Source organism: Pristiophorus japonicus, chromosome 1 (assembly GCF_044704955.1).
Source record: "Pristiophorus japonicus isolate sPriJap1 chromosome 1, sPriJap1.hap1, whole genome shotgun sequence".
Classification (NCBI taxonomy): domain Eukaryota; kingdom Metazoa; phylum Chordata; class Chondrichthyes; family Pristiophoridae; genus Pristiophorus; species Pristiophorus japonicus.
Window position 1 is genome coordinate 291844634 of NC_091977.1, and position 14368 is coordinate 291859001.

Genomic DNA, 14368 nt, shown 5'->3' on the forward strand with positions numbered 1-14368 from the left:
GCTAGGTTGTTTCCATTTCCTGCAGTTACTCTAGGTAAAGGGTAATCGTTGATATTGCATCGCTTCTGGAGCTCTGTTTCACTCCTGTACCATTTTGTATTTGCCTTTCTTTCAGTCGGAATGACATGACGGAATAAAAAATCACATGTTTGGAGGAATTGTGTGATAGATTGGTGAAACTGCAGTGCATCACATCGGTACTCATGTACTTCAATTCCAAACGGTCCAATGGCGCCAGTCTTGTGAGGAAAGGGATATCTTGTGCCTAGTAATCAGGGTGCTCAGTGTAACGAGCCGCTTGTACGAGTTGTCTGTTTTTATAGAGGAACTTTTGAGGAAAACACGTATAACCCCAATCTCAAAAGCAAGTCATCAAAAGAGATACAACTGTGAGCACACATTAAAACATATACACAAAAGTAAATCAGAAAGAAAACATACTTATTGCGATCCATTATTAAAATGTCAAATGTCAAGTTACCCTGATTAATTTGGCCGAAATGGTACCTAACCCAGGTGAGATTGGGAATGGGGGTTTATGTTGAGTGAGGGGAAGGGGTGGATGTAGAAGTTTGTGCACCACACGATTTGACATTTCAGTAAGAAAGTTCCCCGCCCCCCCCTCTCCTTTGGATTCACCCGACTTGATCCTTCTTTAGCAGGTTATTTAATTCTCATCTTTCGCACATTATAATATAAATATGGAGATCTTAGGATAAGGGGTAGGCCATTTAGGACTGAGATGAGGAGAAACTTCTTCACTCAGAGTTGTTGACCTGTGGAATTCCCTGCCGCAGAGAGTTGTTGATGCCAGTTCATTGGATATATTCAAGAGGGAGTTAGATATGGCCCTTACGGTTGAGGGGATCAAGGGGTATGGAGAGAAAGCAGGAAAGGGGTACTGAAGGAATGATCTTATTGAATGGCAGTGCAGGCTCGAAGAGCCGAATGGCCTACTCCTGCACCTATTTTCTATGTTTCTATGAGCTCAGCCAGTCGTTCAGCAGAGGCTGTACCTTATAAAAAGCCATCAAAAAATACCTGATAACTGATCCTTAAAATAAATAAATAAACAGGTACCCTAATGTGGCGGTGGCTGGGATTCCACTAGGTGTGGTTAGAGAGGAAAGGGGACCCGGGGGGAGGCAACCCTCTCCAGCAATCACATCCAGCCTAACTAGGTGGGCATCCCACCCGGATCCATCGGGGATCTGCCAAGCCCACTCAGTCCATCCCCCGTCAGCATCTCGCCACTGTCACCAGCGGGCTTTGACGCAGACTCCACTGCTTTTGGGCACCCGATCGCATTCTTTGTGAACAGATCGCTCAGCAAAAAGAATTTCCCCCCACCTAGAACGTGCTGTTTCGATGACCCTGTGCACTGGGACCACTTGGTTTGGTCAGGTCTTGCGCAGAGTTAGGCTGCAGGGATCCTGGTCCCGGCGATTGAGCAGCTTGCTTTGCCTGTCCGTCTCCGAGAAAGCCATCGACGAGGACCAGTACATCTCGGATAAGTTGAGTTGAGGTGGAGGGGCTTAGCGGGGCGCCAGGTGAACAGTTTACCGAGGGCGCCAATTACCCTTGCGTCAGCCTTGGGAAGATCAAAGCCATTAGCTTCTGTCCCCGCCATTTCGTAGCTATCGAATCCATCCATCTCCCTCGTGTCTGTCTAAGACGGAACTAGACTATTCGCAATCTTGGTCGTATTTGACCCTGAGATGAGCTTCCAACCACATTTCCGTGCCATCTCTGGCCGCCTATTCCAACCTCTGTAACATTGTCCAGCTCCACCCCTCCCTCAGGTCATCTGCTGCTGAAACCCTCATCCATGCCTTTTTTTAATCTCTAGACGACTATTCCAATGCACTCTTGGCCGGCCTCCCATCTTCCACCCTCTGTAAACTTGAGATCATCCTAAACTCTGCTGCCCAGATTCTAACTCGCACCAAGTCCCGTTCACCCACATGGCTGACCGACATTTGCTCCTGGTTAAGCACCACCCTGATTTTAACATTCTCAACCTTGTTTTCACATCCCTCCATGGCCTCACCCTTCCCTATCTCTGTAACTTCCTCCAGCCCTACAACCCTTTGAGATATATGTAATCCTCCAATCCTGGCCTATTGCACATCCCTGATTTTAATCATTCCACAATTGGCGGCCGTGCCTTCAGCTACCAAAGCCCTAAAGCTCTGGAATTCCCTCCCTAAACCTCTCCTCCTCTCTACCTATCTTTCCTGCTTTATGACATTCCTTAAAACCTACCTTTTTGACCAAGCTTTTGGTCATAACAACATAAGAAGTAGGAACAGGAGTAGGCCATACGGCCCTTCGAGCCTGCTCCGCCATTCAATAAGATCATGGCTGATCTGATGATGGACTCAGTTCCAGTTCCCCACCCGCTTCCCATAACCCCTTATCCCCTTATCTTTCAAGAAACTGTCTATTTCTGTCTTAAATGTATTCAGTGTCCCAGCTTCCACAGCTCTCTGAGGCAGCGAAGAAATTTCTCCTCATCTCCGTTTTAAATGGGCGGCCCCTTATTCTAAGATTATGCCCTCTAGTTCTAGTCTCCCCCCATCGATGGAAACATCCTCTCTGCATCCATCCTTGTCGAGCCCCCTCATAATCTTATACATTTCGATAAGATCACACCTCATTCTTCTGAATTCCAGTGAGTAGAGGCCCAACCTACTCAACCTTTCCTCATAAGTCAACCCCCTCATCTCTGGAATCAATCTTGTGAATCTTCTCTGAACTGCCTCCAAAGCAAGTATATCCTTTCGTAAATATGGAAACCAAAACTGCACGCAGTATTCCAGCTGTGGCCTCACCAATACCCTGTACAACTGTAGCAAGACTTCCCTGCTTTTCTACTCCATCCCCTTTGCAATAAAGGCCAAGATACCATTGGCCTTCCTGATCACTTGCTGTACCTGCATACTGTCCTTTTGTGTTTCATGCACAAGTGCCCCCAGGTCCCGCTGTACTGCGGCTCTTTGCAATCTACCCTAATAGCGCCTTGTGTGGATCAGTGTCAAATTTTGTTTGATGATGCTCCTGTGAAGGGCCTTGGGACATTTTACCATGTTAAAGACGCTATATAAAAATAAGTTGTTTAAAAACTGTGCTGATTTATTTTATTCTTTCTTCAGCCATCCAGCTACACAAGCAAATAATAGCAAACAGGTTAAAATGTGAAGAATTTGCTAAAATAAATCAGTCTACATATTCATAGAATTTTCCAGTGCCTGTCAAATGTATCTTAAGTTTTTCCCTCTAAGGCCTAGTCTCTCTCTCAGACCTTGGGGCCAGGTTTCACTTCAACGCAAACATGTTATCCGAGACGGGTTAGTAAAATTGTCCATCCGCGTCTGAGCTTTCCTGGTTGAAATCGCTTTGCGATTAGAGCTCAAAACTGCAACCTTCCTGATGTGCATGTTTCAGTATCTACCATTTGGTGCATTTACCCTTTAATCCATTGGGGGGCATTCTATTTATTTAATATTTTACTCTGCTTGGTCACCCCCAGATAGCCCCACAACCTCTGCTGGGTGATTGAACACAGGAAAGACTATTTCATTCTGACATCACGCTAAGAATTTCCCTCATGTGCATTGCTTAGACAAACTCTGGTCATTTATTCAGATGTACTTCTGTTCATTGAGGTTTCTCAAATGTGGAAATTGATTAAGGGACTGAAGAAAAATTGACATGGTGCTGTGGGAGACATGTGTCAGCTGTGACTCAGTGGGTAGCACTCTCGCCTCTGAGTCCAGGGACTTGAGTACAAAAAATTTAGGCTAACACTCCAGTGCGGTGCTGAGTGAGTGTTGCACTGTTTGAGGTGCCATCTTTCGGATGAGACGTTAAACTGAGGCCCCATCTGCGCTCTCAGGTGGACGCAAAAGATCCCATGGCGCTATTTCTTAGAAGAGCAGGGGAGTTACCCCCGGTATTCCTGCCCAATATTTATCCCTCAATCAACCTAACAAAAAACAGATTATCTGGTCATTCTCACATTGCTGTTTGTGGGAGCTTACTATGTGCAAATTGACTGCCATGTTTCCCACATTACAACAGCGACTACACTCCAAAAATACTTAATTGGCTGTAAAGCACTTTGAGATGCTGGGGGTGTTTTTCTCGGAACAGAGAAAGTTGAGAGGAGGTTTGATAGAGGTGTTCAGAATCATGAGGGGTCGAGAGAGAGAAATTGTTCCCATTGACTGAAGGGTCGAGAACCAGATGACACAGATTTAAGGTGATTGGCAGAAGAACAAAAGGCAACATAAGGAAAAACCTTTATACGCAACGAGTGGTTATGATCTGGAATGCATTGCCTAAAAGGGTGGTGGAGACAGATTCAATCATGGCTTTCAAAATTGAATTGGATAAGTACCTGAAGGAAAAAAAATTGTGGGGCGACAGGGAAAGGGCGGAGGAGTAGCTCTTGCAGAGAGCTGGCACAAGCTCTGTGTTGTAACCATTCTATGATGATATAGGGAATGTTACTATGAATTCAAAAGTGTATACCTACTTGTTCCAGGGACATGTGGGTGAAAATAAAATCTCTGCTAAAACGCAGCAAATATTCAAAGACTGATGGAGTAAATACCCAACTAGATAACAAGTCAATGACGTCATTCCTGAGAAGTGGACAGCATCTGCTTTTTTGTTTAGCTGCTGAAATTATAATGGTAACTAATTGCCTTGCAAATATTAATACCGAGAAAAGCAATTAAAAAAAAAAAAAAAAATATTTGCTCAAGGCTAATTGCCATTTGTTCTCTTTGCCCTTGCAATACGATTTATTTTAAATTGTGTTAATAGGTTTCATAATATTATTTGACAACTACACAAATACTTAAGAGTAACAGAAGGAAACTGGAGGGGGAATCTGTGTTTGAGAATGGCGAAGAGTATAGAACTAGTTGAAAACAAAATTGAATAAGAAAAAGAAAGATTGAAATTTCTACTTGAGTATTAAGATAAACAAAATGTATTTTTCAGTTAGCCGTGATTTAGATGTGGCTTTACCTTGTTTTTTCTGCAGAGCTACGAGGGTAAATCGTGTGAAGATACTCAGAGGAAAGTTGCAGCGGGTGCTCTCATAGCATTGCTTCCTGTAAGCATTTGTGCACAGAAGCATGCCTTGCAGGGTAAGTCATACAGATATTACCGTGCACTTGTAAAATTAGCCTTGGCTGACTTTTAGTTGGATTATCTCAATGTGAAGTTACCCAAAAAAGTATCAAGAGTAATATGAACTAAAAAGTAGGCTACGTTCAAATCTACCTGAAGGATATCTGATCTGCAAACATCCTCCAATGACTATTAAAGGTCACAAGTGAAATGAATTGTAACATTCTCAGTCTGCTCTCCAGTGGCCATGAGTTTGTAGTTCATATGTGCCAGTAATAAGGCCATGACCGTTTGGTGCAAGTAGAATGAAAGTGTATTCAGACTGTAAAAGCTGATTTTTCTGGTTCAGATGGAAAAGTTTATGCAGTGGTGTTCTAATTTGGTTCGTTCTGGCTTTTGTAGTGTTGTACTGAATTAGTTAGTTCTATTTCCTGTAGTGTTGTGCTTGTCATTTAGCTCTGGCTCCTGTGAGATACCATATATGCTGAAGTAGCTTCAGTATCTGACAGTTTTAAATATAGTTCTAATTGAGTTCACTTTATGCGATTTGACTCTTGCAACGCCTGTTTCACTTTGCATTGTTAGAGGATCACCCAGCTATGTGGACCTCTCTATTTTCCAATTGATGGCTCGTCAAAGTTACTGTATCTACCATTCAGATATATGCACACAACTATGATTAAATTCCTTTCACCAAAAACTAGACTATTGTTAACATTTGTTTCAGTTTGTAGAGTGATGCGCATGTCTTTATTGTAAATGAACTCTCTTTTTAATTTGTCACTCCCAGTAGAGTGATCCTCAGGACTCACCCAAATATTTAACTGAAGGTTACTTCCCAATTTCATTTGAATGAGGAAATTGTTGTCCCATTGTTTTATCCTCCTTGGGACAAGCCAGAAATGGAATATCATTTCCACTAAGTAGATGTTTGATAGTTACTCATTTCCTATGATGCAGGAGCCCAAGGACAACTGGTTAGTAAGCAGCAGATTGCCAGGTGATTGGTTAACTACATCCAACATACCATCATCTTGCACAGAAAAAGCCCAGGGGCAAGTAAAGGATCATTACCTTTATTCCAGAGCTCTCTGTCAGATACCAATAATAGCATATGCAAGGCTGCCATATGAAACAACTGTCACACATTTACTAAACATTATCATGTAGATTTAAATGCCGTGCACGACAGCATCTTTAAAGGATCAGCTCAGGTAGCTGGTGGTGTAGCCCCTACACAGGACCTCCTCGTTCTAGTCTTGCACAACTTTGATATACAGAAACAAGGTGTAAGGATTCCGAATGAAGATACATACATTACCTGCTGGTAGGGTCAATGTCATTCTTTCACTCGTGCATTCTCCATATAACATAAGCCCTCCCATACATCCCCACCCGTCCTACAGAGCTACAGTTTTACTTTGGAGGGACAGGATAGTTAGCTTGCTTCAGGCTAGCACAAAGGTGCAGATCCTGGGACTGTAAATGGCATGAAACTAAAAACTGTTCAAATATTTAGGTTTAACATTTGACCGAGGTATTGCATGACGAGCGTATTGCAGAATGGGTACTTATCCATATAGAACACCTGTGGTCATCATAGGCAGTCCCTCTGAATCGAGGAAGACTTGCTTCCACTCCTAAAGTGAGTTCTTTGGTGGCTGAACAGTCCTAACACGAGAGCCACAGACTTTGTCACATGTGGGACAGATATTTGTCGGGGGAAGGGTGGGGTGGCACTGATTTACCACATACTCCTTCCGCTGCCTGCGCCTGACCTCTTCACGCTCGCAGCATTGAGATTTGAAGAGCTCAATACCCTCCCAGATGCACTTTCTCCACCTAGGGCGGTCTTCGGCCAGGGTCTCCCAGGCGTCAGTGGTGATGTCGCACTTCACCAGGGAGGCTTTGAGGGTGTCCTTGTAATGTTTCCGCTGCCCACCTTTGGCTCGTTTGCCATGAAGGGGCAGTTGCTTAGGGAATCTCTTGTCTGGCATGTGAACTAAGTGGCCTGCCCAGCGAAGCTGATTGAGTGTGGTTAGTGCTTCAATGTTGGGGATGTTAGCCTGGGCGAGGACACTGATGTTGGTGCGTCTGTCCTCCCAGGGGATTTGCAGGATTTTGCGGAGACATCGTTGGTGATATATCTCCAGCGACCTAATGTGTCTTCTTTAAGTCGTCCATACAGGAGGGTGGGTATTACTACAGCCCTGTAGACCATGAGTTTGGTGGTAGGTTTGAAGGCCTGGTCTTCGAGAACACTTTTCCTCAGGCGGCCGAAGGCTGCACTGGCGCACTGGAGGCGATGTTGAATCTCCGCATCAATGTCTGCCTTTGTTGACGAGGCTCCCGGGGTATGGGAAGTGGTCCACGTTGTCGAGGGCCACATCGTGAATCTTGATGACTGGGGGGGCAGTGCTGTGCAGCGAGGACAGGCTGGTGGAGGACCTTTGTCTTACGGATGTTAAGCGGAAGGCCCATGCTTTAAATGCCTCGGTAAATACATCAACTATATCCTGGAGTTCAACCTCAGAATGTGCGCAGACACAGGCATCGTCCACGTACTGCAGTTCAACGAGACAGGTTTGGGTGGTCTTGAACCTGGTCTGAAGGCGGCGTAGGTTAAACAGCTTCTCACTGGTTCTGTAGTTTAATTCCACTCCAGCGGGGAGCTTGTTGTGACAGTGAGATGGAGCATGGCAGCGAGGAAGATTGAGAAGAGGGGTGGAGCGATGACGCAGCCCTGTTTGACCTCGGTTCGGACGTGGAATGGGTCTAACAGATTCGCTGGTCAGCATTACGGCCTGCATGTCATCGTGGAGCAGGCGAAGGATGTTGACAAACTTTTGGGGGCACCCAAAACAGAGCCCTCGCGGTCGACAATGTCAAAGGCCTTTGTAAGATTGAAAAAGGCCATGTATAAGGGCTGGCGCTGCTCTCTGTATTTTTCCTGTAGTCGTTGTGCTGCAAAGATCACGTCCATTGTTCCCCGTAGGGGACGAAATCTGCACTGTGACTCCGGGAGGAGCTCCTCGGCCACAGGGAGAAGACGGTTGAGGAGGACTCTCGAGACAACCTTCCCAATGGTTGATACCAGGGAGATTCCCCTGTAGATGCCGCAGTCGGATTTGTTCCCCTTTTTAAAAATAGACATGATCACTGCATCTCTGAGATCCCCCGGCATGCTCTCCTCCCTCCAAATGAGAGAGATGAGGTCATGTATCCGCGCCAACAGTGCATCTCCACCATATTTTAGCGCCTCAGCAGGAATTCCATCCGCACCTGTTGCCTTGTTATTCTTGAGCTGTTTTATGGCTTTGCCTCTACCTCTTGCAGCTTTGAAGTTTCACTGAGGTGGTGGTGGGTTGCATGCTGCGGGATGAAGTTGAGAACACTCGAGTCAAAGGCAGAGTCTCGATTGAGGAGATCTTCAAAGTGCTCCTTCCAGCAGGTCTTGACAGCCTCAGTGTTTCTGATGAGTGTTTCCCCGTTCTTTGCCAGGAGTGGGGTGGGGCCTTGGGAGTTTGGACAGGAGGTAGCCTTGACTGCAGTGAAGAATCCTCATATGTCATGGCTGTCGGCTAGTTGTTGTATCACCTGCGCTTTCTCCGTCCACCACCTGTTCTTTAGGTCCCAGGTTATTGTTGGACCCCAGTCTTGAGCTGTCTGTAATGTTGCTTTGTAGCTCCCGAGTTTGGTTGTTGCTTGAGGCTCAAAAATGCTCTGCGCTTACGATCTATTAGTTCTTGGAACTCCTGATCGTTTTCATCAAACCAGTCCTCGTGTTTTCTGGTTGAGTAACCAAGTGTCTTTTCACAGGCACTGGTTATGGAGGCCGGGAGGGCAGACCAAGCGCTGTGCGTATTGAGTATCTCGTGGTCATCAAGGCATGCCAGATTGGCTGTGAGGTGCTGACTGTATAGGGCTCTTAGCTGGGTCTTTAAGTGCCCCGGCATTAACTTTTTTGCGGCACTGCTTCTGCTGTCCCCTCTGCTTTGGGGCTATGTAAATATTGATGATGATTCGGATTAGGCAATGGTCCGTCCAGCAGTTGTCGGTTCTTGTCATGGCGCGGGTGATGCGCACATCCTTGCGATCCTTGGCTCAGACGATGACATAGTCCAGCCGGTGCCGGTGTTTGGAACGAGGGTGTTGCCACGATGCTTTGAATTTGTCCCTCTGGCGGAACAGGATGTTGGTGATGAGTTTGTGTTCTAGACATTTTGTCAGGAGTAGGGTGCTGTTGGAGTTGGATTTAACTACCCCCTCTTTGCCAATCACGCCTCCCCAGAGGGCTGTGTCTTTGCTGATCCTGGCATTAAAGTCTCCTGGAGGATCAATTTATCGTCCTTGGGGACGCGGGACAGGGATGTTTCGAGGTTGGAATAAAAACCCTCCTTTCGTCTCATCCGTTGCATCGAGTGTTGGGGCGTACGCACTGATGACTGGCGCATTTGTTCCAGGATAGGGTATGGCGAAGAGTCATCAGGCCTTTGTTAATCCCACAGTGGGGAGTCTTTGAGGTGGCCGACCAGTTCATTTTTGACGGCAAAGCCGACTCCATGAAGGCGATGTTCTTCCTCTGGTTTTCCTTTCCAGAAAAAGGTATAACCTCCACCATGTTCCTTGAGCTGCCTGCCGGGTCTCATTTAGGGCGGCGATGTCGATGTTGATGTCAAAACGCCTAAGTTGCCGGGCAACTATGCTGGTGCGGCATTCCGGCCTGTCGCTGTTGGACTTGTCCATTAGGGTCGTGACGTTCCAGGTCCGAACTTCATATTAAATGAGTGGAAGATGCCTGTGCCTGAGTTCTTTTAATGTGGGGTAATCGTTGCACACCGACCACCACATGGGCTTAGCTGAGCAAGGTCTTGGTCCAGTGGCAAGGGGATCAAAGATGACTGGAGACCAGGCACTGCTGTGTGAGCCTAGTTGCCTACGGCGAGATGTTGGCCGCAAGCTCAGCACTGAGTAGCGCCCTTGATGGTAGATGGCCTCTGCTTGGTGGGGTCAGCGGTCCCCTGGAGTTCAGTGTGGAAGGTCAGGGTGGTCACTGCCATGGTACTCATCACATGCTGGGGGAGAAGAGGCCAAGTCATCAGCAGGGAAGGAGAGGCCTAGTCGTCGCTGAAGGGGAAGAAAGCCTGATCACCATTGAGGAGTTGAGGTCCAGCTGTCGTTGAGGGGGGAGGAGAGGCCAGCCATCGCCGCTGGAGGGGGGCCCGGTCGCCGCTGGAGGATCGGGTGGGGCGGCTGAGTCGACGTCGAAGGAGCAGATCGCCAGAGAAGGTCGCCTAAGGAGGGACCAGGTCTAGGTCGCTGCTGCAGGTCGTCGTTGGTGGCTCAGTCATTGCCGTCGTCGAAGAGTGGTGTGGGGTTGAGGAGGAAGATTTGCGCCTGAGGTAGGCCCAAATTTATGGATTATACGAATAAGGGTTTAAGGTAAAATTTAAGAAAATGTACACCCTATTAGGGTCTATTAAGGTTAGGGAAAGTTTAGACAGTGGGAGGGGGGCGGAGGTTGAGAGTCAAAGTTGTCAGGTGGCTCAAGATTCTAAGGTTAAGTTTGTTTTCTCACGGGAGCTCCTCAGGGAGCTGCCACCCCGGTGGTCATCTTAGTCACCTGTGGTAGTACTTGGAGCAATGGATTAGCACATTGTCCTTCCTGTTCTTAGTCTTCCAATCTTAGTGATGTTGTCAATATGATTGATGTGGGAAATGGAAAATGCCACATTTGTGTAGGAGGAAAGACTTTCTTCTTGGGTTGGGTTAAGGCTTATTCTTGAGACAGAATATAGGGAGCTGTTACTTGATGTGGATGTTCATGATGCTGATACTGAGTGACCGGAGTAGACCCACTTTATTACAACACACAATGCCTTCCCTTGACACCATAAGCATAAAAATTACTGCAAAAAAGAAACTATCTTTGGGAATTAATTTTAATACATTCTCTCCAATACTGAAGATTTCAATAAAAAAGCAATAATTAGGTTTATTTCACAATGTATTCTCATAATAAACAAATACAGTGGTTCTATACACCCCCTTAATTCTAATTTATGATCAACGTTGCAAATATAGTAATTTTTTGCCGATGTGTGGTAAGAATTTCCATATTTTGAAAACATGAACAAATCAATCTTCTTAGGTTGAGCATGATTGAATATATGAAAACTAAACTTTTTACAAGATTAAGATAAAACAAACATAGACAATTAGTTTGTTGTCTGGATTATGTTTCTTTTTTATCTCTCCTTGTTTAGCTGGTCTGGTTGACAGCTGTATAGAACAGCTAAAACATACCTATGTACAATTCAACTTGGATTCACTGAGACCTGGAAAAGTGATCCAAAGGAAAAAGGTAAGCATGGAGACTAGATGAACAAATAATTTAGTCAGCAGATATATCTCTGTTCAAGAAAAAAGTAGAATGAACCAAGTGCTGCTACAAAAACAGGCCTAGATTTTTGGCTTTGCTCATTTTAAGGCGGCAGGACAGTAAAGTTTGCGCCCGGGAACAGTTTGCGGCTCAGTCAGCTGAGCCCTGAGTGTGGGGCAGAGCGCAAAGGGAGATGTTGCACACCGCCTAAGCAAGTGAAAATCCGGAGCTAAACAGCCGGCCTCAGAGCGCTCTTAAGAGAGGCCTGGGGAGAAGAAAAAAACATTCCCAATAAATAACTCTCGCCACCACAACATAAATCGTAAAGAGAAAAAACCAATCACGCTTACCTGAGGTCGACATTACTTACCTCACTGCAGCCGGAACAGCTTGGACCGCCCGCATTCACAGGCGGTCCCAGCACGGCGATCTACGGAGCAGGCGGGAGCCAAAAATCGAGCCGGTGTCACAACCGGGGCATTGCACACCGGCTTGCCTCTTCCAGACGGTAATGCTCCGCGTCCTGCCAAAACCGGCACTGAAAATCCCGGCGGCACGCTGGAAGCTGACCGCTCGCCCGAAGGAGCTTATTGCTGCTGCTCCGTTGCGAAAACAGAGGCGGCAACGAGCCGAAAATCCAGCCCAGATGTTGTACTGAACATAACTAGTTCGATTTTATATATTTTAAAATTCCTAATGTCCTGTTTGCCGCATGTCGTCTTCTAGTTCAAACATTCACAGCTGACCCAGTTTGAAGGAGTTTTGTTTCACATTATCACTGAGGAGATATTTTATTTGCCTGAATGCTGAACATCAAAATTGTTTGAGCCCAGGTGATTTTGCATGTGCTCCTCTTGTTGAAGTGCCAATATGAATCATACCAAAAATCCCTTTTAGCTAATCACTGTGGAGTTTCTTTGAAGTCCACATAATATCACTTTATTGACATATTTTCAAGTTGAATTGTGTACGTGTTTTGTTTATAAAACAGCAAGTATGAGAATGTGGAATTTGTCGCTCACTTTGTGTTTCATCATGATTATTTTTATAGACTGTTGATATGTTTCTGACCACACAGGATGACAGTCTTATCAGAGAGCTGAAAACTGTGCTGCAGTTGCTGAGGAATTGCCTGCATCACAATGTCGAATGCAAAGTAAGTCTGCCACCAAAGTGAAACATTCATTGGTAGAAAGTTCTGAATTACTGTTTGCATAATCGTTCGAACTGAGGTTCCTTTTCTCTCCCCACCTTTCCCACAGGTTGCAGCGTCTGATGCTCATCTTGTGAGTGCTGTTCATTCACTTTGGCCCTGGCTTTTAATGGATGATGCACTGATGTTGGCAGCTCTGAAACTGCTATGTGTCTACACAGCTAACCTACCAGCATGTGAGTACAGCTAATGTATTGGGTAAGACCCATGGTTAAAACAACAGTTTCGATGTGTAATCCATTAACTGCAAATAATTTACTAAGATGTTCGGAATGTCATTAACTGGGGAGAGAAATAATCAATTTTCACATCATTGTGCCACAGTGCATTTTTATCCAAAACTCAAGTTCCAGCATACCTCACTGAACCAGATGTCCACACGTGGTTCGACTGCTACTGTTAGCTGAACAAAATGGGAAGCTGTTGTGGTCTGTTAACAATCAATAAGTTGACCAAGCTAATAAATATTCCAACTCACAATTACACTTTTTATTCAATTTAAACAAAACTGATTAGGCTAAAATGTGCTACCAATTTCAGTTTTATAAAAAAAGAATCCTATTTGTCAATGAAATTTGGTGTCTGGACAGCTATGGGAATTCTATCCTGATTAGGAGTAGATAGGAAGTGGCTTGTCACATCACTTCCAATTATTGTGTTTTGAAATCAATGGTTTTTTCAGTTGATAATGGGCCAGAATTTACAGTGTCTTCGACGGCAGCATATGCTGTCCCAATCCTTCTATTTGGGCCCCGCAAGTTCTGAGTTTCTGCATGTGGGAAAAATCAAAACTTCCGATCTGTTAAGGTTCGCAGATCTACCAAACCGACTGTGAAATCACTTTCGCTGGCAGTTATTTGCCCAACTACTGCCCAGCAATTGCCCACGAAACTCTTACAGCTGGTAAAAGCAGGCACGGGCCTGCTTTCGCCAGCGTGTGGGTTAATATCGATGTTAATTTAAAAATTAAAACTGATCATGAACTAATTTTCAGTGTTTATGCAAGTATTGGCCCGGATTAAAGTGTTTAAAATTATTTTTCAAAAAATTTAATTTTTATTGTATTTGGTGTATTTAAAGAAATTCTAATTAAATTTGAAACTCAGAACATTTATATTTATTAGAATTGTCTAAATTGTTTAATTATTTAGCGATTCCATTGCCCGTCATTCGGGGATTCTGTTCGGAAATGACTGCAATGGAACCCTTCTTTCTCATTGAAGGCCCTGACCCACGTGACCCCAGGAACGTTTCTGAACCTGGGATCGGTGGGTCTTTACCAAGGCGTACGCCTGGACGCCCAGGGCCAGAACTCTCCGTAGCTGCTGAGCCGGGAGGTGAGTTAGTAGATCTTTCGCGGGTCGGAGGCATGCTCCGGAGGTATGCCACCGACTGCAAATTTAGGGCCGATGTATTTGCACATTTTTCTTAACCTGTTTAAAAATAAAATGTTTTTTCTTGTCTTGAGCTGACATTAGTCAGTGGTTCTCAATCCAGTTTTGTAAGTGGATTGAAACCCTTAACCTCAAACACTGTGACAAATGATTCAGCAATGACCAAGCATATGATGAACAATTACTCAAATGCAGGACTTCACATTTATTGTTTTCGAGGATGTTTTTTAAAAA

General features: G+C 45.1%; 1 protein-coding gene across 3 annotated transcripts in view; it reads left to right on the forward strand.

The window, feature by feature from the left end:
- Positions 1-14368, forward strand: part of rttn (rotatin) — a 422229-nt gene that overhangs the window by 271825 nt on the left and 136036 nt on the right. For 2 of the 3 annotated variants that reach the window (XM_070888469.1, XM_070888468.1), the window contains exons 41-44: positions 5057-5162; positions 11412-11509; positions 12606-12683; positions 12790-12916. In XM_070888469.1, the coding sequence (XP_070744570.1) occupies positions 5057-5162; positions 11412-11509; positions 12606-12683; positions 12790-12916 (409 nt within the window). Of the gene's footprint in view, positions 1-5056; positions 5163-11411; positions 11510-12578; positions 12684-12789; positions 12917-14368 lie in introns of all 3 variants that reach the window. The other variant, XM_070888467.1, reaches the window with a different exon arrangement.